At 36.8% G+C, this 24141-nt stretch overlaps 2 protein-coding genes across 8 annotated transcripts in view; one reads left to right on the forward strand and one right to left on the reverse strand.

Moving 5' to 3' along the window:
* Positions 1-20942, reverse strand: part of IFTAP (intraflagellar transport associated protein) — a 62977-nt gene extending 42035 nt beyond the window's left edge. For 2 of the 5 annotated variants that reach the window (XM_032166245.2, XM_032166244.2), the window contains exons 1-2: positions 20764-20942; positions 5095-5253 (exon numbers count right to left, since the gene is read on the reverse strand). In XM_032166245.2, the coding sequence (XP_032022136.1) occupies positions 5095-5230 (136 nt within the window). In that variant the 5' untranslated portion in view covers positions 5231-5253; positions 20764-20942. Of the gene's footprint in view, positions 1-5094; positions 5254-20154; positions 20206-20489; positions 20637-20763 lie in introns of those variants that run through there. The other 3 variants (XM_058446932.1, XM_058446933.1, XM_058446931.1) reach the window with 3 other exon arrangements.
* RAG2 (recombination activating 2) lies at positions 17203-23459 on the forward strand. Of its 3 annotated transcripts, none has more exons than XM_032166242.2 (3): positions 17203-17336; positions 20210-20598; positions 21208-23459. In XM_032166242.2, exon 3 carries the CDS (start codon positions 21235-21237, stop codon positions 22816-22818), a length of 1584 nt encoding a protein of 527 aa, XP_032022133.1. In that variant the 5' UTR covers positions 17203-17336; positions 20210-20598; positions 21208-21234; the 3' UTR covers positions 22819-23459. The 3 variants fall into 3 exon arrangements, with proteins under 3 accessions (XP_032022133.1, XP_032022134.1, XP_032022132.1); XM_032166243.1 differs by having other exon boundaries at positions 20404-20598; XM_032166241.1 differs by lacking the exon at positions 20210-20598.
* Positions 23460-24141: the final 682 nt, after the last annotated feature.

A 24141-nucleotide genomic window follows, 5' to 3' on the forward strand; every position in this document is an offset into this window, starting at 1 on the left:
AGACCCCTTGCTATAGTTTCATTTAATAAGCCAAAAGCCTGGAAATCTATACTTTTATAAAAGTATGCCATCACAAAAGTCTTCCTGATATTCAGCCAAGTTTGAGAACTACTTGTCTATAGTAGAGCTGCTTACATATGTGGTTTTAAGTTTTCAAGTAGACATGTTAAAAAATAAATATACAAATAAAAAGTAATGCCATTTTAAATAATATATTTTATTTAAATCAATTTTCTAAAATATTATCATTTCAAATATAGTCAATATAAAAATATTGAGATATTTTACATTCTATTTTTATACAAGTCTCCAAAATCCACTGTGTTTTATGCTTATGGCATGTCTCAATTCAGACAGTAAATTTTCATCAGAAATACTTGATCTGTATTTAGATTTCATAAAACTTACATTTTAAAAAAACGGATTCACCTACCCAAGTTGTCCCAAACACCTTTTAAAGTTTTCTAATAAATGAATTGAATATCAGTTTTTTATTTAAATTTAAATTAATTTAAAGTAATTAAAATTTAAAACTCTCTTCCTGGGTAGCACTAGCCATGTTTCCAATACTCAATAGTTGCATGTTGCTAGTAGCTACTGTGTTGGACAGTGCAGGCCTGTATGATCACAAATCATACGGTTACTACACCATTCATGAAATTTGTAATGCTGGAAAAGCACTGGCATCACTCCTTAAATAACTCAATGTGAATTAAGTAAATATAGATTAATCTCATGATTATACAATATTATTAAAACCTGAGAAAAACTGAAACCTATTCAATGGTGTTGACACTCTGAGAGTTTGGAACTATCAAAGGCCAGCCCTCCACCAATTTATAAAGCCACAGGCATAGCCATTTGTCCTGAACATTCAGACACACAATGTTCTACCTAATAGGAAAATCAATTCAAATATTAACAAGTATGAAGAGAAAAAGGGAGGTTGAGTTGACAGGAATTTTTTTCAAAGATATGTTAAAAGAACAATAAAACGCTAAAAGCACAAAGTATTGCAAGTGAAATGAGAATAGCATAAAGAAAACGAGGAACGAAATTACACATCAAAATCTGAAATAAAATCTTTGATCTACACAGAAGAAAACAGGTTAAAGTAGACAACTATGGCAGTGAATAGAAAGCCGTTATTATGTGGCAATATAAAAACTCCAGAATCACTTGGAAAGCTGGATCCTAGGCATGTGAGAGAGAGAAAGAGAGATTTGGAAATAACTACTGTAACTCCCAACAGTTACCATATGTAATAAAAAGGAGTTGAAAAGATTTAATGTCAATTTCTAAGTCATTGGCTTCTTAATTATACAATTTCTATGTGACAGCAACATGAGCAGTAATTACCACTCTAAAAGGTGGGAGCAAATGCTTCCCAAAAAATGGGATCATGTAGTAATCCTGGTGTGGAAGGCAATTAAAAGAAATTGCCTTTTTCTTTCAGCAGTTTAGAAGTAACTCTAAACTTTACTAAAACAAGGCTACATATTCATCTTGAAGATGTATTGTTTAAAGAAGATAGAGATATATCAGTACTAAAATCAATGCAACCATGACCCAAAGAACCATCACTAACGGAGGCATTTTAACATCTTTCAGTTTCAGCTCTTTTCTGTCAAACTTTCCTGGTTCTACTTAATGTCTTGAAGCCCAAGGCAAGTTTGGGTTCAGCAGTTATCCTAGACTCATCTCAAGCAGCCCCTCTGAGGACTAGACTTTATTGCCCTCCCTCCAACCACAGGCTGGGTGGCCCTCCTATAAGCTCTCAGTCTCCACTGTGATACTTGTCATGCATTAGTCTAATTTCCTGCTTGCTTATTTATCTCTACCACTGGATTATGAGTGCTTGAGAACACAAACTATATTTTATTTACTTTTTAATCTTCAGCACCTAAAATGATATCTGGACCATAACAAGACACTCACAGAATTAAATAATGAATTAATTAAATAAAAAATCAAATATAAGTATTCACATCAGTGTTTCTATAACCTAGAAAACATGATAGAAATACGACAGGCAAGAAGAAAGAAGACTTTTTTTCCTTTTAAACAGATATTCTAGAAAGTCCTATAAATTCGTTACATTCACAGAGAAACTGAGATACAAAAGATTGAAACTTAGCTGCTTATCTTTGTCCACAATGTCAACAACATAACAATGTCTTTACCAATTATTTAAAAAATCTGCATGCTAATTTTCTAATACATATCTTAGAATTTGATTTACCCTCCTGAACTGAAGATACTATTGAGAATTCACTTACAATTGGCCGTTTAAAACTAATAATTAATATGTCTCTTTAAACATTTTGATAGAGCATTGTCTTTACTATCAATCATGTACCACGTTTTAAAAACCTAGTTGCTCTAAAAAAGAAAAAACCACAAAATGTAATCAACATAAATGTACTGTAGTGAGAATTATGCTATAATATTAACAGTTTCCAAATGTTTTCCAAGAGTCTGAGGCAGTAATGAGAATTTCTTTCAACAAGGCTATAATTTAATTTTTTCCAGAGAAGTATTTTTAATAGGATTACTGACCCTTTTAACACTGTTAGAAAGAAAATGAATCCCATAAGCATTCTGGTGTACAACTATTATAAAAATAAATGGAACAGTCAATCAGTGGAAATGGTAATGGACTTGGGAACTAAAGAAATGTACATAAGTATGCATGGTGATAACCACTTTAACAGAGAAAAGGCTCAGTGTGTATCAACAAAACAACTAAACACATTGAGACAAATGAAGGGCCTGGAAAGAAGCAGGGAAAATAGGAATTTTGGAAATACACCTTTAATGTCTTTCTTAAACAGAACTAACCACATTTACCTTGATCAATTCTGCTGGCTATCACTCAACTCTTAGGCTTGTCCCTAAGTCCTGGTTTCTCAGAAGGTATTTAAATGTTTCAAGCGAAAAAAGGACACTTACTGATTTAAGACACATTTTTACACTCATAACTCTTTGTGCTTTAAGAGGAATTTTTTCAGGTCATTAGTTTATAACGTGCACTGGTGCCTAGGGATATTTCGAAAGAAAAAAAAAAACTAGCGTGCTTGGAGATGCAGTTTATGTGACTTGCATCATCATTTATTTCAGATCAATTTGGGGTCCAAAACTGAACCCAAAATGAAGTTATCACATCTGCAACAGTTTCTTTCTCAGCATGCAATGATCATACTGGAATTTGAAAACAGAGTAAGACCCCTTTTCACAAAAGTAAATGTATTATAACCCCCTAAATATGTCAAAGTCCTTGCAAAAAGTTTTTATTCTTCTAGGGTACAAAAATAAAGTCAGCCTTACAAATGATTTCCAAAATAATATGAATTATCAAAATGTCATTAGCATACCAAAATTCATTAATTCTGCCAATTTTACCCTTGTTTCCACCACCCCACCACAGCCATTCATACTGCTGTTTGGGTCCAGAAAACACAAACTAAATCACTAGTCTCAAACAAAGCAGGTATCTTCCTAAACCCAGGTTCACAGACTAAAAGATAATTTGGTCATTATCAAGATTAATTTGATCTACATGTTATGTCCAAACAGATCATTCACAGTCAGCCCCAAAGTTAACTAGCTAGTTCCTAAATTTTTCATTTCCATTAAGTATAAACAAAAACCACCACATCTATGTTTTTTGTTTAAGTGTAAACAAAACAGATATCAATTATATCTTGCCTGATAAAAGAAACAGGTTAGAATCACATTTTCTTTTCATTATAACTACTACTCTTCTTCTACATTTCTACATTATAACTATAATTTCCTTATAACTACTACTCTTGTTTTACATTTCTTTGGGACACACGAATCATTACTCAAATCATGAAGTCAGGTATCTTAAGATTAGGGAACTCCCTGTTCTCACCCTTGAGTACATATTAGAAGCACCAAAGGAGATTTTTTTAATAAAATACGAATCCCTTGATCCTAGCTGAGCTTTAGAGTGGGCTCTGATGTCAATACATTCTAAAAGCAAGTCAGGTGAGTCTAACGTATAGCTAGGTAGAGAACCAATGGTCTCAAAAATGTGGATCAATGACCCAGAAAGGATCAAGGTTGAGAGCAAGCTGATGGCAATCTCAAGCAGAACCCAGAAAGAGGATAACAACCCAAATGCCTAGGGGGCCACTTGAATAAATGAAGCAGACAATGTAAGCTCACATTTTTAGACTGTGTGAGTGCCAGAGAGCATGACAAACTAAGGAGCTCACTGGGCAAGGGCTCCTGAGCTCTAGCTGATATTGCCATGAGGAAGTAACAGATCTTCTCACTGGATCCCCCCCAAAAAAAACACAAATCAAGATTTTCGTGTAAAATTACCCAACTTTCAAATGTTGGCTCAATTAATAAGCAATAACACTGGATGAGGGAAACAAAACAAATAATGAAAAACACAACATGGGTTTGGCCTCATCACATCCAGCCTGAAGAGTTGTTTCCATTCTACAGAAACCACAACAGCAGCAGCAGCAGCAGCAGCAGCATCACAACAGCAATACCAATACCTAACATTCAGTAAGTACTTACTATGTATTAGTCACTACACTAAGAGTTTCACATGGATTATCTCAATTAACCTTTCTCAACCTTTGAGAGAAGTACTATTATTATTCCTCTTTTACTCAAAAACTACCCCCGCCCATGATCACATGGCCAGTAAGTGGTGATCCCAGGATCCAGAAGTGTGCAGTGTAATCCCATAGTCTATACTACACTATTTCTCTTTGAAATTTTTTAAAGTAGGCTTTTAACAACCTCCACTCTTTGCATTTGGCTTTCTTAAAAAATAAAAGGATTATACTAAATGATTTCTCAAGTCATTTTTAGTTATCAAATTCTGTGGCTCTGACACCATCACACAACTCTTGGATGTATGAAGACTGGTATTTATATCATCAGTAACATTAGGGCATCAGTCACGAGTGCCCTAGTAAGAATTACCTGATAAACGAATGGAATGAATGTTCACTAAATAGTCTTTCTTAAGAGGCAGCAAAAACATACATTTATAATAAAATTATTTATCTCCATTGCTGCAGAAAGTTTACTTCTCCATTTTACCTTGTGAAAGATGAGTGAAAGTGTTCAGAAATTCTTCATCATATGTTTGCTCATGACAATTAAGGAATTTATCCAAGACTTCTTTGATTAATTGATCTTCATCCATTATTTCCAATCCTGACATATGGGCAGACATTCCTATTCACGAGGCCACAGCATCTGCAAGACAGAAAAATACCAGCTAGAGAGAATCAGGCAATACCAGCCCCTTTGAATATATTCCGGATGGGTAGGTTGAAAAATTCCAAGGCTCCAAAACAAAGATCAAGATAGTTACTAGAGCAATGACCTCTAGTTCAAGAGACCAGACTTTTACTCATACCTTTGCTGTTGAATTGTTAACTATCACAATTTTATTTTTTGCTTCAGTTTGCTTATTACTATCTTCTTAACTCATAAGAATATTGTCATATATTCATATGAATATTGTCACCCAATTACACAATTAGAAACTCAAAGTCTTTCAAGGTCGGAGGAACTTTAAAGAGTACTCAACTAACCACCCATCCAATGACAATAGCTTAGTGACTTATTTAGCAGTTACTGTGTACCAGGTGCTGTTCTGAGCAATTTTTTTGTTAGTTATCATAACAGTCCTAGATAAGGTCACAGAGTCAGTACGGTGAAGAGCTAGCTCAAGAAGTCTGATCCTAGAAACCATGCCTTTAAACACTTCACTATCTGTCACTCTATTCATCGGGTGACCCCGCCCCCTCTTCCCTACTATCACTGGCAAAGAGTTGACTTGCCTTTGCATCAACACATCCAGGGACTGGTAACTCTGAGCATTCCAAAAAAGACTTTGGACAGCTCTGTTAAAAACTTTTAAAATTAAGCCTAAATCTGTCTCCCTGTACTCTACCCCAACTGGTTTCTGAGCCCCTGAGATTGTACGGAAGAATTTCAGTCTTTCTTGTACATGACATCTTTTCAAATATTTGAACAAGGTTATACCGTCCTTTGTCAATCTTCTCATTTCATTCATGGAAACAAATTTATTTTTCAAAACCCAGCTCAGAATTCCGTTTCTCTCTGAAGACTTTATCCTCCCATCTCCCACTACTGCAGGAAGAGTTAATCTTAATTTATCTGTGCTGCTTCTGTACTAGGGTCTACTGTTAAATTTATCATGCTGTATTGGAAACAGTTGTGTACATTTCTGTGTTCTCTACTAGACTCAGAGACATAAAAGGCAGATTCCACATCTCTTCATCTTTGTATCCCAAATGCTTGATAGCTCAGGATGTGGCATAGAGCTGGCAGTCAATCAATATTAAGCTAACATTACTCATTTGAGCAAGTACAACAGTCAAGTATTGCTAGAAGCTGGCAAAACACTAAACTATACTTGCTCAATTATTTCACCTGTGCCCTATATGACATGGTTTCAAGTCCTTAAATCCTCTTGATCAATCTATCTGGAAAAAATTTCACATTGACAGCATCCCTTTATATATACCATCCACAACTGAACACAAGACTCCAGATACGATGAGATTAGACAAACTCACATTCTCAATATTCCGCTCATGCTATACAGCTAGAGCTCACATTCACACTGGTAGTGGCCATTCCACATTGTCATTCATTTAGCACAGTGCTAACTGAAAACCTGTCAGCTAAGACACAATGCCTCAATCCAAGCACAGTTTGGACTTCATTTTCACTTATGATATTTCACCTTGTTAAACTCCATTCATTCTGTATAAAGTATTCTTCTTACATAGCTTTGAGAAAATTATCTACAGAAAGCAGACATGTAATTACTGCCTAAGTAGCCAGTATACTACATGGGGGACCATAAAAAGTAGGGGTTTCTCCAATAATGTAAGGAAAGGAGAGCACCAAGCTTCCTTCTATCTGAAACAAGAGTAAACATGTTAACTTTTTCTCCCACTTTTCCTTTATACATTTATCATTTTAAAAATACAAATAGCATGTGTATGATATAAAATTATAAAAACCTTTAAGTATCTCCTGACTCTGCCAGTTCCCAACCATCAGAGGTAAATGCTGTCAAGAGTCTAAAGAATGTACTTCTAAATCTTTCCCTATAATGTTTATAGAGAATAATAGATTTTTTCTAAAAATGGAACCATATTATATGTTATTCTTTACAGCTTTAATTTAATAAGTTACCATACACAGATCACTTTAGTATATGCAGATCTAGCCTATTCTGTCAAACAGCTGTATAGTCACAGCCCAGCTCTGCCACTCCTGTGTAGCACTGGGCAAGTTACTTGACCTCTCTGGGTCTCTGTTTCCCCGTATCTATAAAAAGGGATTACATCCCAGCGCTTTGGGAGGCCAAGACAGATGGATCACCTGAGGTTGGAAGTTTGAGACCAGCCTGAACAACATGGAGAAACCCCGTCTCCACTAAAAATACATTAGCCAGGCATGGTGGCACATGCCTGTAATCCCAGCTACTCAGGAGGCTGAGGCAGGAGAATCGCTTGAACCTGGGAGGCAGAGGTTGCGATGAGCCCAGATCCCGCCATTGCACTCCATCCTAGGCAACAAGACCGAAACTCTGTCTCAAAAAAAATAAAAAGAAAAGCGGCGGGGATTACAACTGTACAGGTCTGTATTTCCTTAACCTCAATTCCAAAATACTAAAAAGCTCAGGAGAAAAAAAATTTTTCATAAGATAATGCCCAAATGCATTTGGGGACAAGACCTGATTGAATTAACATGAGAGTACTTACGGCTTTTATTCTACTCTGCGTTACTATTCATATATTTCCCTGTAGAAATACCAGTGTGCTTGCATATAAGATGCTTTCCCAGAACCAGCCTAGAGATTTTGTATAATATATGGCATATGCACTGATTCCCATTCTAAACTCCAAAAAGTTCTGAATTCTGAAGCACATCTGACCCTGAGGGTTTAAATAAAGAATCGTGAAACTACACATGCCTCACAACATTACTATGAAAATTAAATGAGTATGCATGGCATCTCAAAAAATGTTAGCCATGACGATAATGATGATGGATCAGTCTTACTGTTCGTCCTTTGCCTACACAAAGACCTGTTATAACTATGCCCACTCAACTTTGAAGGCAGCGATGTTACCTAAAGATAAATCAAGATAATTCCTCTTGTATTACAACCCCAGATAAAGCATGGAGTTGTAGAGGACTGAGTGAAAATTAAAAGTGTAGCCGGGTACCAACTTAAAACAAAAGAAACTGTTTCAAGCTATTTGTACCTGAAAAAAATTAGATATATGAAAAGGCATCGGTTATGGCTTATGCACATTTACTTGTAACACTGCCAGGCTTTAGCAATGCAAAGCTGAATAAACTGTGTTTGCAGTAGCTAGACAGTAAATAATGATAAGTAAACTCAAAGGTGGCTATTATTTCACTACAGTAGGATGTATACTTAATTACAAGAATTTCAACGTCAATCTGCTTTTCCAGAATTGGAGCCTAGAAAAATTTCAACAGTTTATTTTATCAATCTCTTCTTTAAAATCATCTTTGGTAAGTTACTTCAGCAAACAAATACCAAACAGATGCAGCCAGGTTGCGGTTTCCATTCCTGTAAATGTCTTCTCATAATGCTTTAAGAGTGTTAATAGAAATTCCTTTAAACTTCTTTTCCACTTCTCAGACTGGCATATTTTGAGCATTATCCAACACATCTCAGTAGTACTGAAAGCAAACAATTAACAGATTGTGCCAGCACAAATTCAAAATACTTCTAGGCCTTTAATTTTGTGTGGTTATCCCAATACAGAGATGACATGTTTGTATTGACTATTTATTTATTTATTTATTTAGAGACAGAGTATCACTCTTGACACGATCTCGGCTCATTGCAACCTCTGCCTCCCGGGTTCAAGCAATTCTCCTGCCTCAGCCTCCCGAGTAGCTGGGATTATAGGCGCCTGCCACTATGGCTGGCTAATTTTTTTTGTATTTTTAGTAGAGACAGGGTTTCGCCATGTTGGGCAGACTGGTCTCGAACTCCTGACCTCAGGTGATCTGCCTGCCTTGGCCTCCCAAAGTGCTGGGATTACAGGAGTGTGCCACTGCGCCTGGCCTTATTGACTTTTTAAAGGACTTTTGGAACATGCAGTTTCACAAACTGTCATTATTTGAAGAGTTTAACAATACCCATCTTCAAATTTAGAACTTGCCTTTTCTATAAAAATACAAACCTAATATTAAAAGTCCCCAGGGACTGACAGAACAGATAATGACTTATCAGACAGCCAAGTGGTTTATGCAAATCCTAGTGGGTTTCTAAAAGGAAGCAATGCTTTTTCAATTACCATTCACATACTTTTGTGTTTTTATCATGAAGTATTTTTCTAAAAGAAAAAGAGAGGGAGAGAGAGAGAGACACTTGCCTGGATAACAGAATTCTTTGTTTTGGTTTGGTTTTTATGTTTTAAGGCTTTGAGCTCCACAAGAACGACTCAAAACGTCTTGTGATAAGTAAATGTGTATAAATATCTGCTGGTAAATCACAAGCAACACTTTCACAATCACGGCCCCCAGAAGGAAATACAGGGAGCATGCACTGCTCCTTGGACTACTACACTTCACTTGAAGACCACAGGACTGGTTAGGAATAGGGTTCACTTTTTACCAAGTCACTGAGAGAAAGAAAAATCATATAACCTCCCTAAAGTCTTGTTTTCTGCTATCAAATAATGAAGCTAACAACCACCTAAGCTAGTTAATGTTATGTGCTCTCTGAAAGAACATTATTATGAAATATGGTACATGAAATTGTCACCACTGATTCAGCACACCTTTGATGTTTACCTTCAGATCCCTGCTTAATGAACTTACTCAAACAAAATGCAACTTTCAGACATAAGAGTAGTAGACCTAAAAAAGCAAATCACCACAAGCTTGCTTCTCTGAAAGTGCACAGGTACTTTTTAACAGCACTAGGGTTATATGTCTGCAAAAAAAAAAAAAAAAAAAGGGGGCGGTGGGGAGGTGGTTAAAGACTCTGAGAGTTCTGCAGGTCTATCAAAGCCCACTTACTCAAAATTGTATTCTTCTGCTCAGTAAGAATCTACTGCTATACTGAAAGGTAAGATGGGATATTATCAAAATATTATCACTTTGCCTAAGGAAATAAAACCATCAACATTTGTACTTCAACAGTTGCACAAGGTGTGTGTCCTTTTATATTTGTGTAAATGGTCAAATCTCCAAAAGACCAAACTGTACTCTAACTGCAGAGATTTAATAAGACTACACAGACGTGATTAGAACAGGCCTAATATGAACTGATTTCTTCCTCCTTGACTGAACTACAACAATTTTGCATCCTCTAATTTTTTTGTCTTTCAGATAATATCAAGAAGAAAGAAAAACATCCAATGAGAAATTCAGATTCTGTGACTTGAGAGAAACCCGAAGGTTATCTAGTCCAATCATAGAGAATAAATGAGTATGGGAAAGAAACTTCATGTGGGGTTTCTGTCAACTAATGACTCTATTGATGAGCAGTAATGGGTGGTTCTCTCATCATAAATAGTCATGAGATGCTCATGATTATGAACTTTAAGGTATATCTGAAGCCATCAGGAAATTAAGCACAAAGCAGCAATCTTACCCTGGCAGGTATATTCATGCCTCCATTTATGCTCCATACCCCAATAACATTCAAAAGGCCAGAGGCTGAGCACATATTACATCATTATATATTAGAGACCTACCAAAACAAATGAGAAAACAAAAGAAGAAACAAAAGGAATAAAGGGAAAGCAGAATATAAAACAAAACATCTCTTACAAAACAGAAAAGAACCTACACTCTTATTGTTTTTCATCAGGATGAAATAAAAAACATACAATCCTAGCATCAAAGTATGCACTGCACTTCAAGTTATGAGCTTTTATCAGCAGCCTTTTCTAACATGTAAAAGGCATAGCACTCTTCATTATCACCAAAAAAGTTGATAGTATAAGCATCCAGACTTCCATATATTACTAAATTCCCCTAGGTATAGCCCTTTGCTGTGAATATTAAAAGAAGTATTTGGAAGGAGGTAGGAAAAGTTTGGGGATTATTGTTGACTACAAAGCTTTAAGAGAGAGATGAATTGCATTCCATGTAGCAGTAATAGAAGTATGTCTTAATAGCTATATATTTCTCCTTGACAAATTCTCACCTAAAGGAAAAGAGAGCACATCCATCCTAAGAACTGCATATAATTTTTAAAATGTGGGTTCAGATTATAAACAAAGATAGCACAAAGGATGCCTTAACAAAAACAGATCTAGGTCCTTCCCTAAGGAGACTTATAATTTACATATTGACTTTTTTTTCTTTTTTTGAGACTGAGTTTTGCTCTTGTCACCCAGGCTCGAGTGCAGTGGTGCAATCTCTACTCACTGCAGCCTCTGCTTCCTGGGTTCAAGTGATTCTCCTACCTCAGACTCCCGAGTAGCCAGGATTACAGGCGCACACCACCACACCTGACTAATTTTTGTATTCTGAGTAGAAACGGGGTTTCACCATGTTGGCCAGGCTGGTCTCAAACACCTAACCTCAAGTGATCCGCCCACCTCGGCCTCCCAAAGTGCTGAGATTACAGGCATAAGCCACTATGCCTGGCTGTAATTTACATATTCTATACAATACTCCATTTTTGTAATAGCAATAACTCAGATTTTTATGTTATACTAAACTTATGCATGATGTTAACATTGCAGAAGCCTGGACCAAGGCTGCATGGGACCTCCTTATATACCTCTTTGGAACCTCCTGTGAATTCATCTTGTGAATCTATAATTTTTTTTAGCTTAAAAATGGGGGATGGAAACAGAAAAGAAGGATAAGTCAATTAAAACAAAAGATATTTAGGAAAAGAAAATTATCACTAAAAGTTTACCAAGAATGTTGGAACCAGGTGTGTTGTTTTCCCCCTACAGAAAGCTCTGGGAGATAGACTAATACTAATCTATAAAATTACATGCATAAACAGAAACTTCCCTCTGGAAAGATTTGCTTCCCTTTCCTCTTCATTCACCCAAGCTACTTTAATGAGGTTTCTTGAGGCTATCATTCATTAAGCCCTTCTGTTCACCAGCAGATTGTATAATACCAATTTTATTTCCCCAAGTATACTCTTCCTCCTAGCTGTTTAAGTCAATCCAGAAATGTCTGCATTGACTCACTGAGGCAGGTCAACTATTAGATTGTTTTCAATTACACAGTTATTAATTCTATTAAATAAAGAAAAATGCAAACCAATTAAGCATTTGAACTCTCCCCACTCACTCCCTATCATTTTTTAAAAACAGATTAACTGTGTACATGGACTCTGTAGAATATACTCATATGACAAATCTCAGGAAATCCATTGTTTTTGAAATCAAAAAGAATGCCTTTTCACTACCATTTTTGCTTCTTTGTTTTCTTTTTTTTAATCATTTAGAGTTGCGTGGAATTACAAGTAAACACCCTACCTTCACCCCCTAACAAAACTCCTATAAGCACACTAACTGACCTCTAGACATTTATCAAGAAAAATTTGCCATACACATATTTCAACCATGTCCAAAAGTGATCTCCTAGCCTCAGAAATGCTATCAACTATATCAATGAGTTATGGGTAGTAACGGCGAGTAATTCAGTGAACACTTTTTTCAAGACTCCTGATAAAACTGTGAATCCATAAAGCAGTAGGGTTTCTGAGTCAACTTTATAGCTCTATAATCACACAATATTTCAATCATAAAAGATTTATTAGCTCAAACCTAATCCCACCCTCACATAAGATACAATGTCCCACTAGTGGTTACTTTATCTATACTACATACTATGACACAAAGGCATCCACTCTTAATTAAAGTTGTCCCCTTCTCTCCAACTTCCTGAGCCTGTTAGCCACCTGCACAGTGCACAGGACTTTAAACAATACCAAGAAGCCTACTCTAAAGCAAAACCCACACAGCTGGTTAGGAGCAGGTGTAGATCAACTGAACTAAATCACCTAGTAGTTCATTTCTAAGTGTTTCAAAATACCAGATCTTGCAAATAAAATCAACCTTTATTTCACTTGGCATTCTCTTAAAAGAAGTAAGATTTTAGATTTGTTTCCCAGCTATTTTGAATTATAAATTCCTAAGACTGTGGAATAATAAATGGGCTGTAAGAGGTAATACAATGCTTCCCCAGTTTCCAATTTCACTCAACACTTTATTTGCAATTTTGCCTCAATGTACAAAACATAACACACACATGCACATACATATATAAATAATTTCTTTTTGCCAATATGGTTTCTATACTTAAAGATAGAAATTAAGAATCAGGCCAGGTGCATAGCTCATGCCTGTAACCCCAGCACTTGGGAAGGACAACATAGGGGGATCACTTTAGCCCAGTAGTTCAGGACCACCTGGCCAGTATAGTGAGACCTTATCTCTACAAAAAATTAAATAATTAGCTGATCATGATGGCGTCCACCTGTGGTCCCAGCTACTTGAGAGACTGAGGTGGAAGGATCACTTGAGCCCAGAAGGTGGTGGCTGAGTTGAGCCAAGATTATGCCACTGCACTCCAGCCTGGGCAACAGAGCAAGACCTTGTCCCCAAAAAAATCAATAAATAAATAAAATAAAAAATAAAAAGAATCACAAACTCCTAACTCCTTTCCTTCTCTAAAAATAAAGTATTTCAGTAAATTTTTTCTAGCAAGAAAATTTTTCTAGCAAAACTACTCTGAAATGTTTTCTCTATTTTGTTTTCAAGAAAAGAATCCACTTTAAATCAGAGATCATGAAATTTTTTAGGAAGATACCAGTCATTCTGGTCAGGTGGCCATATGTAACTAATTGCTTTAAATAAAAAATGTCAAGTCACTTGTCATGTTCTTCTCTTGACAACCCATCATACTAACTGTAAATTGCTTCCTTCTATACATTTCCTCTTCCTTCCTCTTCTCTTTGTCAGTTTCAGTTGTGGCTCCTATTGTGGAATTCATTCAACAAGGCAAACATCTCCCTTTCCAACATAATTTATCTTATTTCCTCAAAAATCTGCCACTTAGTAAAACACTAATCATTGTCTATGCTTATCCTAAAGCTATGCAAAGTTGCCACTGACCTTATTCCAAACACTTGTTAACTCACTGAGAGACAATGAAGTTTAAGCTGTTTCTCCATTTATAAAATGGGGATGGAAACACTTGAGAGATGTACTACATTTCTTGAAATGCACTGTCATGAGTTCACAGAAGTGTTTCTCCTCTGCCTCCCTCCGACCCACCATATCCACAGACCACTGCAGCTGTGTTACCCTTGTCAAGTTATGTAAACTTTTCTGATCCTGAGTAGTTTGAATGTAAAAATAAAGGGATTGGGCTTGAGGTTGGCTTCCATCTTTTTTTTTCCAATTATGTTTCCTTTTCTGTCCAATTACTAGGCCAGGATATCCCATTATTAAGTTTTTATCTTTCCCATAAGATAAAGGTTGTTTTACTCTGTAACTTCACTGACTTGTATACTTTGATGGTGTACTGTTTTTTTTTTTAAATGTAAGGAAGGATAAATCAATATGTTATTATAGGAGTTTGAATTTGATTTTGCCTCAAGGCTTAAAAATGGGCTGAGCAACTTATAATTGTGATTTCTTAATGAACTTCTAAGAACTTTTAAGAAAAGCTGAATGTGGGAAGAATGTAAGGCATGCTCGTCTGCAACCAAAAGTTGCTTCATTCTACTATCACATATGTTCTTTAAGGCAGTAGTTCCCAACCTTTTTTGCACCAGAGACTAGTTTCATGGAAGACAATTTTTCCATGGACCAGAGCGAGGGGGACAGTTTCAGGATGAAACTATTCCACCTCAGATCATCAGGCATTAGATTCTCATAAGGAACGCATAACCTAGCTCCCTCGCATGCGTGTGCAGCTTACAACAGGGTTCACACTCCTATGAGAATCTAATGCCACATAGCAGATCTGACAGGAGGCGGAGCTCAGGCAGTAACACTTGCCAGCCTGCGGCTCACCTCCTGCTGTGAAGCCCTGTTCCTAATAGACTGCTGACTGTACCTGTCCGTGGCCCAGGGATTGGCAACCCCTGCTTTAAGGGCAAGACCTGTGTCTGATTTTTTTTCTAATTCTCCACATGGCTTTGTACATAGTAGATGCTCAATAAGTATAGTTTACTATTTTATATTTAGTTTCAATACTGAGGACTTTTGGAGATCAGGAACCTTGTATGAGATCACTGTAAGTCTAATGCTCTCCTAATGGTATAGCAAGGACTTGAAGTCTTAAAACCCATTTTCAAATGTGCTACTAATTTCTAGTCTTGTCAAGAGACAACTAACCCATTCAGCAACTAATTGTTATGCTAAAAATTGCCTGTTTTTTGATGTTAGTAAAATCCAAAGGCTAAAACACATCTAAATCTATCCATGGTTTCTATTTTTGCATTTCTTACTTTGTATTTACAGTGAAGATATCCAATATATCAACTTTATGACAGTTGTCCTTATGGTTGCTATAATTTCAAGTATCTTAATCATTATACAACACCTTATATAACACATAAATAGGTTAGCGAAATAACCCAATATCCTTTTGCAGATTAAAAAAATCATCACGGAAGGAACTAGAAGAGATGATGATGCTTTTTAAAGGACGGATTGACATTTCAAATGATGAGAATCAACCAATTGAGCTACACACATCTGTTTAAAAAAAAAACTCGACCCTGAAAATATACACTAAAATTTTGCAAAAAATTAGTCACTTATGCAAATATATTTACAGCATCTTCATCATTAGGTAAGATTTACTATGTACATTCTATAGACATTTTAATCCATTAATCCTTCTAATAAGGTAGTTATTATTCCCATTTTAGAGATAAGAAAACTGACACTCAAAAAGGTCACAGAACTGAAACTCAAACCCAGATTTGCCTAGCTCTGATCATTACATTTTATCATCTAAGCCATATGGAAACTGATCAAATGACCAACAATAGTGGAAGGTTAGGTAAATTAGGTTGCATTTAGAAATTATGCTACTATTAGAAATTATAGGCTGGGCGAGGTGGCTCACTCCTGTAATCCCAGCACTTCAGGAAGCCAAGGCAGGTGGGTCACCCACAGTCAGGAGTTTGAGAACAGCCTGGCCAACATGGCAAAACCCCATCTCTACTTAAAATATAAAAATTAGCTGAGTGTGGTGGCGTGTGCCTCTAATCCCAGCTATTCAGGAGGCTGAGGTAGGAGAATCGCTTGAACCTGGGTAGCAGAGGTTGCAGTGAGCCAAGATCGTACCGCTGCACTCCAGTCTGGGAGACAGAGCGGGACTCCATCTCAAAAAAAAGAAAAGAAAAGAAATTATAAAGGTAGTTTTTGCTATCAAGATCACTATGGAATATTAAACTCTTCCTTGGCTGAACACTTTACATACATTGTCTCATTTAATCTTTTCCCGACAACTTTTTGAAGTAAATATTTCTATTATCCTCATTTCAGAGACAGAGAAACAGAGGCTTAAGGATTAAGATGACTCTACCTGAAAAACAGAGGCTTAAGGATTAAGATGACTCTATTACCTGAAAAATAGCAGAGCTGGCAAAGAAAACCAGGTGAGCTTGACCCCAAAAGCCCATTTTCTTAATCATTACACTGTATTATTACTCAGTAGCTGCCTGATATAAAGTCGGTAGAGGGCCTCGAATAATTACAAATCCTTCCTTCTGAGCCTTGCATTAAAGAAAATGAGACCACAAAAGAGTACCTCAAAGTTAAAATGAATAGTATTGGTATTAGTGGTCTCTGCTTTAGGACAAATACTGTCTCATTTGATTCAAAATAGTGTTTATTTAAACCATAGAAACTATATGTATTTCTTCTGTGTTTTTCTAAAATGTTCTTAATTTTTAAAAATCAAGTTTTGACCAGATTTCTTTTTATCTGTACAAATAGTGAATTGTGTTGCCACTGTTGCTAGTAGTGAAAGAGTTAAATCCTGAGGGTACACCCTGGCGGGTATCTCCCTCAACCATCTAAAGAAAGAAAGAAAGAAAAAAAAAAGGTCACAGTCAGTTACTCCCATTCGATCAGTGTTCATAAGAACATCTGTAGGCACACATACACCCTCTCTTTATAGTCAGCCTTCTGCTTGCCACAGTCATAGTGGGCAGTCAGTGAATCTTCCCCAAGTGCTGACAATTAATACCTGGCTTAGCGGCAAAGATTCAGAGAGGCGTGAGCAGCCCCTCTGGCCTTCAGGTAGGTCTGATACCTTCATTTCTACCAAAGCTAAAAAATGGGAGCCTATGTTAGTAAACTTTAAGGGAATGAAGATGCCACACTTCGGCAGTGTGTTAGTTACAAGTGGATTTGGTGTCTAGATAGGGAAGGGATGAGTAGAATTTGGAAAATGTGGAGCTATCTGTTCTCTGGCTGCTTCAGGGATTTAATTCTTAGGTAGAGCACTATTATTAATCTTAGTATATAAATCGTTCTCTGGCCTAAGTATAGGAAAGAAGACCTAATCCTAGTTTTACTGCCAGCAGAAATAAAATAATATATGCCTCAAACCTGATTAACAGTGCAAGATAGTGTTATTCACACATTAAATGCCTGAAGTTATTTACATGAGGTTACCTGCTAACTCTGGAGCAATCAGGAAAACACGGGCAGCACGGATTAGCAAGATTTACTGTTTCAGAGTACAGTATCTTTCTTTGGAAAAGAAAAAGTCAGTTCAGATATGGGGAACTATAAACCCAGACCTCATACTATGAGTCCTTTTATTATACTCAACTATGCCCTAGCATCAGAGAGAATAAATGAAAATCTCCCTGCTGAAGAATGTTAGCATGGGGTTGGGAAAATTGTATATATTTATTGGTCCTATATTTCTGTCCTTTACAAAGAATCTTTAATGTGTTGACCTTGAAGCCTCCCTCAGCTGAAGAACAGGGTCTTATTCTTTTAAATCTGCCTGTTTTTACGTAGCCTATTAAAAGGAAAAGACTTCAGTAGGTTATTTTAGATATAGTAGAATCATTTAAAAACCCTTTTTAAAAACCAAGGTGTGACTAATACAGTCATATTGAAACCATGGAAGAGATACAATAGTCTACTCCAGTGAAAAATATATTCAAGTCAATAAAGCAAAATTTCAAAAACTAAATGTGGCAAAATAATGTGAAAACACTTTCAATGTTCTTGTTTATTCTTTAAATGCATACATCATCTGGTTAAAGTAAGTAATCTAAAGATTAATTACTCACCCTTGAACTGTGTTACAAGAGGAGGTAATTCATCTTAGCAATAAGAAACTTTACCACTGTTTTTAGGGCCTTGAAGTTATGAAATGAGCCAAAAGCAGAGCATCAAAGGGAAAACAGGTCAAAAGCCCTGTTTCAAAAATCTTTAGGGGCCTAAAGTAAGCTACAAAAATGGATAATCCTCCTTACGTCTTGCCCAAGAAAATGTTTCTGTGTAATTTACAATAATCATGTTTTCACTTATGAGAAGCCAAAATTCCTACAGCAAACTTAAAATGAAACCAAGGGGCGACAATGAAAACATTGTTTTAAAACAAGTGTTCTTGAGAAATCCCTTTGGATCTGGAATCCATTACCACGGTATGGCTTGCCTTGTATCTCAGTAACAGTCATCACAGGTGTTTGAAACAAGCAGGCCTTGGCTTCAGTGTTCCCCCCACCCAAAATGGGACAACTCTCTGATCATAATCACTCAGGCTGAGTGTAATCACCTACAGTTTTCTGAAGTGAGGGTCAATAATGTCTCCTTTTAGTTTCTATGAATAGCATTTTTCATAGTTGCTCAGATGCCTTCTCTCATGTAGGCTTGGGTAGGCCATGATATAAATAAAACACTGCCCAGATTATTTTATAAGCAGGGCAGGTTGCTGAATGTACAACTGAGGGAGAGAGGCTTGTTTTCATAACTTCGATAATAATCCTTCTCAGACACCATTTCCTCACCTGCTTTAATAACCCACCAGATAATTGTTAAAAGATCACCCCTTTACGAGTCTCCCAAGCAGACTAAAAATAATAACAAGAGATTATTTAGCAGTAAATTACAGCTGATCTACAGAAGCTCTTTAAAGCAAAAAAGAAAAAAAAAAAAACCACCAACATCTCATTAGAGTGACCAGAGACTCTAAATAGTCCAAGGAATCTTTGCAGGAGGAATAAATTAGATAAATTATAGTATCAACTAACATTTATTGAGTGTTTATGTGCCAGGCACTGTTCTGTGTGATTTACGTGTGCTATCCCATTTATTTCTCAAAATGGCCCAGTGAATAGATACCAAGATTATCCCCAGTTATACAAATGGTGACAAGAAGAATAAAATATTAACTATCTTCTGTTAATAAATTAACTACTACCAACACCCTCATCATATATGTTTATCCAACTCTTTTAGTTCAAATGTTTATCTACCTATACCCACTGACCTGATCCCCAGATCCTAAAGCCCCTTCTCATCCTCTCCAACCTTATTAACTGCCATTACTGGCAGATGTGTATGCACTAGACCTTATTTTTGGTAAATTTTAAAATAATCATAACTATCATCTACTATATGCAAATCTCTGTTCTAAGTACTTTATGTATATTCAACTATTAATCATAAGTGACATCAATATATGAGGTTGGTAAAATTATTATCTCAGTTTTCAGATGAGGAAACTGAGGCACACAGAGGTTAAATAACTTGCCCAAAGTCATGTAGTTAGTGGCAGAGCCAGGATTTGAATCCAGCCAGTAAGCATTCAGAGTCCATACTCTTAGCCATTGTTTATACTGCTTTTGAAGCATATTAAGAATTAATTCTGTGCTATTTTGTTTCCTTTAACATTTGGTGCACAGGACTTCACACTGCAAACAGGGAGTGTATTCCACATCTCTCTAAAGTAAACAATAATAAAATAGAAATTTATCAAGCTTCCTTCGTCTAGTAAATATTCTTTTTGTTGTAACACAAGTATGAAATCCTGAATAATTCAAACACTTCTATGCTTAGTCCCTGCTTACTTACTACAGAATTATTAAAGTATTACCTATAAGTTCTTGGACTGGAAAGATGTGAAAAAGCCACTCACTCTATTTTCCTAGAATGAAGGTGAAAAGGAGATGTGTTTAGGAACATTCTCTGCTTCCCTAAAAGAACCCTAAAAACAGTAGTAAAAACAGTGAAGAAAACAAAGGGCCTTTAAAGTGCACTCGTTAAAACCTAATAACTGTATTTCTATTACTAAATGTAGAAGTGGTAAAAATCATTAACAGGCAATGTCTCCCCTGCACTCTAGGGATTCAAAGATCCATCTTTCGGTTCTGTAAGACAGTCACGGCTTCTGTAACCTCGGTGCCGCCTTCAACCTCCCGCCCCAAGCACCTCCAGGGTCGTCAGGGGTGTACTTTTGAGTCGCGCTCCTAAGCATCCAGACAGGCAGGACACCGTAACGACATCTCTGCCGGGAGTCCCTTCAGACTGCGGTCTCCAGGTAACCGCACTCCAACAGAAGCAGTTGCGCTTCCTGCCGGGTCAGCTGTTCAAAAGTCCCCAGGAGAGGCTCCTGCAATACCAGGGTAGCCGTTTGCCCGACACCGCTCCGGGCGCTGCAGCCTTCCGGCAACCCGGACGTTGGGTCGGTGTCAGCCACTCTCACCTTCCATTCCCTAGTTTTCCTCCTTTGCTTCCATCTAGTCACTTCACACCTTCGGCTAGTCTTTATTCACAGACACATTCCAGGAGTCCCCTCTCCCAGAGCAACAAAGACAGATTTCCAGAGCGACACATCCCAGAGAGAACGGATTCTTGGGAAATGTGGTTCTTTCAGCTGACGCGTGGTGACTCTTTAAGGAAAAGGACTACAATTCCCAGAAATCCTAGGGAGCATAGTCCGTGGCTAAAACATGTCCCAGCTTCTTGGATGGAATGGCAGTAAAGGTTCTGTGGCTCTTTACTGACCTAACTCCTTGGATTTTCCTCATTCAGTCCCACTGCAAGCGTGTGGGACGACTTAAAAAAATGCTATTCACATGTGAAGGAATCTAAATACAATGATTATATGAAGCGATCTCTAAGTCATTTTATTTTATAATTCTTTCAGACAAAATTCTACGTGCCATCAGAAAATATGTCTCTGCAGATGGTAACAGTCAGTAATAACATAGCCTTAATTCAACCAGGCTTCTCACTGATGAATTTTGATGGACAAGTTTTCTTCTTTGGACAAAAAGGCTGGCCCAAAAGATCCTGCCCCACTGGAGTTTTCCATCTGGATGTAAAGCATAACCACGTCAAACTGAAGCCTACAATTTTCTCTAAGGATTCCTGCTACCTCCCTCCTCTTCGCTACCCAGCCACTTGCACATTCAAAGGCAGCTTGGAGTCTGAAAAGCATCAATACATCATCCATGGAGGGAAAACACCAAACAATGAGGTTTCAGATAAGATTTATGTCATGTCTATTGTTTGCAAGAACAACAAAAAGGTTACTTTTCGCTGCACAGAGAAAGACTTGGTAGGAGATGTTCCTGAGGGCCGATATGGTCATTCCATTAATGTGGTGTATAGCCGAGGGAAAAGTATGGGTGTTCTCTTTGGAGGACGCTCATACATGCCTTCTACCCACAGAACCACAGAAAAATGGAATAGTGTAGCTGACTGCCTGCCCCATGTTTTCCTGGTGGATTTTGAATTTGGGTGTGCTACATCATACATTCTTCCAGAACTTCAGGATGGGCTATCTTTTCACGTCTCTATTGCCAAAAATGACACCATCTATATTTTAGGAGGACATTCACTTGCCAATAATATCCGGCCTGCCAACCTGTACAGAATAAGGGTTGATCTTCCCCTGGGTAGCCCAGCTGTGAATTGCACAGTCTTGCCGGGAGGAATCTCTGTCTCCAGTGCAATCCTGACTCAAACTAACAATGATGAATTTGTTATTGTTGGTGGCTATCAGCTTGAAAATCAAAAAAGAATGATCTGCAACATCATCTCTTTAGAGGACAACAAGATAGAAATTCGTGAGATGGAGACCCCAGATTGGACTCCAGACATTAAGCACAGCAAGATATGGTTTGGAAGCAACATGGGAAATGGAACTGTTTTTCTTGGCATACCAGGAGACAACAAACAAGTTGTTTCAGAAGCATTCTATTTCTATACGTTGAAATGTGCTGAAGATGATACGAATGAAGAGCAGACAATATTCACAAACAGTCAGACATCAACAGAAGATCCAGGGGATTCCACTCCTTTTGAAGACTCCGAAGAATTTTGTTTCAGTGCTGAAGCAAATAGTTTTGACGGTGATGATGAATTTGACACCTATAATGAAGATGATGAAGAAGATGAGTCTGAGACAGGCTACTGGATTACATGCTGCCCTACTTGTGATGTGGATATCAACACATGGGTACCATTCTATTCAACCGAGCTCAACAAACCTGCCATGATCTACTGCTCTCATGGGGATGGGCACTGGGTCCATGCTCAGTGCATGGATCTGGCAGAACGCACACTCATCCATCTGTCAGCAGGAAGCAACAAGTATTACTGCAATGAGCATGTGGAGATAGCAAGAGCTCTACACACTCCCCAAAGAGTCCTGCCCTTAAAAAAGCCTCCAATGAAATCCCTCCGTAAAAAAGGTTCTGGAAAAATCTTGACTCCTGCCAAGAAATCCTTTCTTAGAAGGTTGTTTGATTAGTTTTGCAAAAGCCTTTCAGATTCAGGTGTATGAAATTTTTGAACCTATTTTTAAAATCATAACATTGATTTTAAAAATGTTTTTGTTTATTTAAAATGCCTATGTTTTCTTTTAGTTACATGAATTAAGGGCCAGAAAAACGTGTTTATAATGCAATGATAAATAAAGTCATTCTAGAACCTATACATTTTGAAAATATTTTACCCAAATACTCAATTTACTAATTTATTCTTAACTGATAATTTCTGATCTGATTTTTTTATTCAACAAACCTTAAACACCCAGAAGCAGTAATAATCATCAAGGTATGTTTATATTTATTATATGAGTCTTGGTAACAAATAACCTATAGAGTGGTTATGACAAATTTAGCCAATAAAGAAATTAACACCCAAAAGAATTAAATTGATTATTTTGTGCAACATAACAATTCGGCAGTTGGCCAAAACTTAAAAGCAAGATCTACTACATCCCACATTAGTGTTCTTTATGTACCTTCAAGCAACCCCTTGGATTATGCCCATGAACAAGTTAGTTTCTCGTAGCTTTACAGATGTAGATATAAATATAAATATACGTATACATATAGATAGATAATGTTCTCCACTGACACGAAAGAAGAAATAAAGAATCTACATCAAGTTTGATATGTTTTCCTGACTTATTTGCATGCATTTTCTTTAAGGATTTCCCCTCCCCATTATATGATGCATGAATGATGTGCCAAAGTCAGTCATTTGAACTAATTATTTGTGAGAGTTTTCATGGAAAACTGGAGCCTATTGCTACTTAGTACTCTGGAAAAAGGAAGTGAATAAGAATACAATAAGAAAGGACCACCAAATAAATCTCATGGAGAAGAATAATATTATTTCCCAAAATAATATAAGTTTAAAGAATTTCATGACATTTACAGGCAGAAGATTTAAATGGAGGAAAAGAAATGTATTTGTGTGCATGTGTGTGTGTGTGTGTGTGTGTGTAGTTAACATGTGGAGATTGCTGCCAGTGAATATTATAAAATCAGTGATCTTGCCAAGGTTTAATTAGACACTCACTAGGATGAAACTAGTTAAAATGACTGTTGATTTTAAGGGTTCAAGACATCAGTTGATAACTAGATGACCTTAGAAACAAATGTCTTTCCTCCTGAAATATTTTCCTGAAAAAAAAAATTCTGGAAAAACCTTAAGAGCTTCAGCCACAGTTACAGTAAAGACTCTTACTCTTCACTGAAAGTCTACAGTGTGTAAAGTACAACTAGAAAATTTAGGGGGAACATGAATTATACAAGAGATGAAATGCTGGAGCACAAGTTCTTCT

The sequence above is a fragment of the Hylobates moloch genome, unplaced genomic scaffold (genome assembly GCF_009828535.3).
Source record: "Hylobates moloch isolate HMO894 unplaced genomic scaffold, HMol_V3 SCAFFOLD_11, whole genome shotgun sequence".
NCBI classification, from domain to species: domain Eukaryota; kingdom Metazoa; phylum Chordata; class Mammalia; order Primates; family Hylobatidae; genus Hylobates; species Hylobates moloch.